Source organism: Microtus ochrogaster, unplaced genomic scaffold (genome assembly GCF_000317375.1).
Source record: "Microtus ochrogaster isolate Prairie Vole_2 unplaced genomic scaffold, MicOch1.0 UNK57, whole genome shotgun sequence".
NCBI lineage: Eukaryota > Metazoa > Chordata > Mammalia > Rodentia > Cricetidae > Microtus > Microtus ochrogaster.
Window position 1 is genome coordinate 536,410 of NW_004949155.1, and position 4,599 is coordinate 541,008.

General features: G+C 44.3%; 1 protein-coding gene across 1 annotated transcript in view; it reads left to right on the forward strand.

Annotated features, from left to right (window-relative positions):
- The first annotated feature begins 3,745 nt into the window (after nt 1–3,745).
- Nucleotides 3,746–4,599, forward strand: part of Zdhhc15 (zinc finger DHHC-type containing 15) — a 100,776-nt gene continuing 99,922 nt past the window's right edge. Inside the window, exon 1 of the mRNA XM_005369709.3 lies at nt 3,746–3,892. Within this exon, the coding sequence (XP_005369766.1) occupies nt 3,757–3,892 (136 nt within the window). The 5' untranslated portion in view covers nt 3,746–3,756. The remainder of the gene's footprint in view (nt 3,893–4,599) is intronic.

Consider the following 4,599-nt stretch of genomic DNA (forward strand, 5'->3'; position numbering starts at 1 on the left):
AGTGTGTGAAGATTTCTAAAGTCTATTAGTAAAAATAATCAATGACCTCAAAGAATATACAAATATGTACATGAATTTGTAAAGTTTTTCTGGCTTGACAAATCTCTCCACCAAGGCAATAATCCAAATCAGACCAAATCAAACCATATTAGAAAAAGCCCAGGTTTAATGGATGCCGGCACTCCCCAGTGGCCCTTCAGCCCCCTCCTCCAGACCAGGAAACCACGGAGGGGGAGGGAAGAACAATTGGAGTGACCACGTGTTCCTTCTCTAGGGGGCAGCTTAAATAGTCTGTGGGAGTGGTCTTGACCCTCCCTAGGGAGGTGTCACCTTTTGGCAGGCTTTCTCAGAGGTGGAATTTGGACTGAGGCACCTTCCAGGAAAGGAGGCTTGAAATTGAAGTTTCCATCAAACATTCCAAAATGAATGTCAGGGTCTGGGGTGATGCTTCCAACCAAACCGAATCCAATCTAAGACCTGGAGCAGAAAGTCAGCAATAGAGAAGAAAATTTAACAAAACCAGAATTGTGCACAATACATCCTGTAACATGGAAGAAAAATGAAGCAAATAAAAGGCCTTTCAGGGGAAAACAGAAAGGCTAAAAATGAAAACCTCAATGATTCAAATTTAAACCAAAGCAGAAAGCATCAGCAAATAATTTTAACAAACTGAAGAAAGAATATTAAAGAGAATGCTGTATTTGACTCTAGACCACAAAGAAACCAAACTAAATAATCAAACTAAATAAGTATAGGGAAGATCAAAGATTAAAAATAAAAATAAAGGCAGAAAATTTCCAAAATTTAGGGGAAATGGAAAACCAAAAACAGTAGACATTTGGAAACTCAAATATACATAAAACAGTGACGAATCTCTCCTTAAGATATTAAAAGTAGCAATGAAAGTAATAATATTAAAGGCTAAATTCCAACTCACCTACAAAGACAAGCATAAAAATGACACCCAATCTTTCGTTAGAAACTGGAAAAGCTCAAAAATACTGGAATGATGTATTTTGAACCCTACAAGTATATAAGCAATCATTGAGATTGCTATATGCAATGGAGCAGGGAGACAAATCAGAACACAATAGAATGGTACACATGTATTAAAAACCTGTCACAAAACTTTTTTTCTTATTTTGTATACTAACTTAAAATGAAGAGAGAGCCTAGAGAACGAGAGAGAAATCTGCTATCTATACATGTGACAAGGATAATAATCTAGAATATATAAAGAGTTTAGTTTGATCTGGGCAATGGTGGCACACGCCTTTAATCCTACCACTGAGGAGACAGAGACTTATCTCACCCCTCACTTGTTACAAGTGATTAACAAATTCTATTGCTTATTTCCCCAAACAGTTCCAAGTTCCATGTGCCTCTTCTTCCCCTGCTTTGGACCCAAAGTCTTTGTTGTTGTTGTTGTTCGAGATAGGGTTTCTCTGTAGCTTTGAAGCCTGTCCTGGAACTTGCTCTGTAGATCAGGCTGGCTTTGAACTCACAGAGATCCTCCTGTCTCTGCTTCCCGAGTGTTGGAATGAAAGGCATGCACCACCACCATCTGGCCCACATTCTTTTTTAATTTTAAATTGTGTGTGTGTGTGTGTGTGTGTGTGTGTGTGTGTGTGTGTGTGTGTATGTAAGGTGTGCAGGTACTCACAGAGATCAGAAGAGAGCCCCAGAGCTCCAGGAGATACAGTTACAGGCAGGTAGAAGGGACCTGATGTAGGTGCTAGGAACCAAATTCTTGAAGCACAAGCTCTTGTAACCACTGAGCCAGTTCTCCAACCCCTAATGCCCAAACTCTTGCTGTCAAAATATTAATCAACATGTTAGCCTACTGTGATACCTTCGAATGAGGCAATGTTACAGTCTCTTCAAATATGTCATAAAGTTTTATACATCTTCAGCATTACATAATTTCCTTTACCTGGAATTCCTTTCCCCCTATTTCCCTCTTTAAGCCTGTAACCTTCATAGTAAGCTAGTCAGTACTCAGTCTAGCTCAGAATTTCTTCTACATTTAATCATTACCTCCACAAATATACTTGATTTAAACAAAGTAGATGCGACGATCTCAAAATATTAAGTTCCAAGATCCTCAAATCCATGATTAATGGAAATCTGAAGTGTTTGTTTCAAAACTTCAGAGCTAAAGAACTGATCGGGCTATTAAATATTGTAACTAAAATATACACTGCATTTCATTATGTTATTACTTTGGTAACATCAACCTTTATCTTCATCTGAAAAGCAACAATAAAGCTTTAGGAACATTATTGCATGTATAACCACACATTTCAAACACCAAACAACCTTTTAAAACCTCTTGCTCCCACACATCAGTTACACAGAATGTAAGTCAAAACTGGGTCTCAGCGAAATTATAATCTCTTCATGTACTAGACCTTTGGAAACCATTTAAACAATGCGTGTGAATTACATAGGTGCCCACCTATCACACTTCTATTATTGTACTTGGGTCAAAAACAACAACCTGTTGCCTGGATGAGGACGTGAGTTTCCAGGTGGCAGGCAGTCCCGCTTTGTCATTTTTTATTTATACTAAAGTTGACCTAACAGAAAGCACCGACTACAAAATTAGTTATTGAATGAAATTGCCTGCAGGTTGGTCTCCCTGCCCCAGGCTATCTTCCTTTCAGAAATTCTGCCTATTGTTTTACAAAAATACCATTGTGACACCTCACCATTGCCCCTCCGCCTCTGCAGACATTCAGACTCCGCTTTTCAGGCTAGTGTTCCCAGTTTGACAGGGCACAGAAGAGCCCTCATACCATGGCGGCACTGTATTTCCAGTCTCATCCCCACTCTCTCCTTTTCCCATAAACCCTCTTCAAGGTACACCAGCTGTTCTTGGAACACTTTGGAATTCTCATTATGCCATGCCTTTTCAAACATGTTTCTGGTTTGAAAGGTCATCCATTCTCTTCTGCCTGAAAAAAAAATGCCTTTATTAATAAAGCTTAGATCAAACAGCACTCACTACCTTTAGAGTTTTTACTGAGCACAACATCTTTGTGGCCCTCGCTTGACTTCTGCACCATTGTGTTTATTCTGAAACTATACTAAGCTCATTCTGCAGGGAAGACAGAAAGGGAGGAAGGAGTGTCCTGTCAAGAGATTTACCCCAGCAGAGACTGCGGCACTACGAGTTAAGCATACTGCTCAAGCAGCAGTGGAGGATGGGGATGGATGACCTTTAATTCATGAGATGCTACTGTGTGGTGTGCATCTTTCACACAGTTCTGTGTACTTGTGTGTCTGGGGATTGGGACAGCAGAGAAAAGGGGAGACGGGAAGGAAGAGAGGGAAAAGAGAAATTGAAGAGAAGGTGGACGCAGTGCAGTAAGGGCAGACGGGCAGACCCACAATTCCTAGGCTAAACAGTTTTGCAGAGGTCCAGCCCTACAAGCTGAGCCGAGCAAGGGGTTGGGGGTGGGGGGAAATGTGGAAAGGGGAGGGACTTCAATCCCTCTGAGCCCACCGGCCTGGACTGCCTGGCAACCCCCTTCTGTCCCTTCACACCCGGAACTTCCAGCCGTGACTCACACGTACTGTGCCACGCGGGGCGCGCTGGGCAGCGCAGCCCCACAGGTGGCAAGGGTTTGGGGACCGTTCCCGCCAGGCTAGGCAGTGGAGCGCCGCACAGCGCGCCTTCCCGCCTCCCAGCCGCCGCCCAAACCGTTCCCGGCCGGCGCCAGCAGGCCTGCTCGGTCGATCTTCGAGCCGAAGATGCAGCGGGGCTGGAAGATGGCTCTGTCTGGGGGGCTGTGGTGCTGCCGCCGGGTACTGTCCTGGGTGCCAGTGCTCGTTATTGTCCTCGTCGTTCTCTGGTCCTACTATGCCTACGTCTTTGAACTCTGTCTCGGTAAGTGGGGCTGGGCACAAAAAAGTGGGGAAATTATGCTCTAACATAATCGTCTGCCCTATCCTTCCCACTGATGTCCCCAGTGCGCTCAGCCCTCACTCTGCGGTTTTCCTTTCGTTCCCGGAAAAACTCCTAGTCTACAACCTTGGGAATATCACAATATCTCCCACGTGCCCTGCCACGAGGGTCCCACCACGTCTCCCTCAGCGCTCCTCTGGGTTTTCTTATTTCTTTGCCCTCCCCACGATAATCTCCTGGCTCTTCCCACTGGAACCCCCCTTTCCTGTACAGGGTAACCACTTAGGCTGTGTCTTCTCCTTCTGAACCCACCCAATCAATTGAGGAAGCACCATATCCTGTGTCCTTAAAGTGCCCGCTCCACCAAGGCAACCAACTAAGAGTCCCACCATTTTCCCCTCCTACTAGGATTCCTTCCGTGCTGGGGATTCCCTACTAGAAATCCAAAACTATTTCCTGTACTCTAACATTAGCTCACCTTTTTCCCACATTGGGACCCCTACTTTTCTCTCTGCACGTACAGGCTGACATGTTTCCCATCTCCACCCACTTATGATCCCTCTCCCTCTCCCATCAGAGCATTCTGTTCAATCTCACTTTTCCTACCGTAATATCCCGCCATCCTTTCCCTAAGACTAAGATCCCGGAGTGCACACACACACACACACACACACACACACACACACACA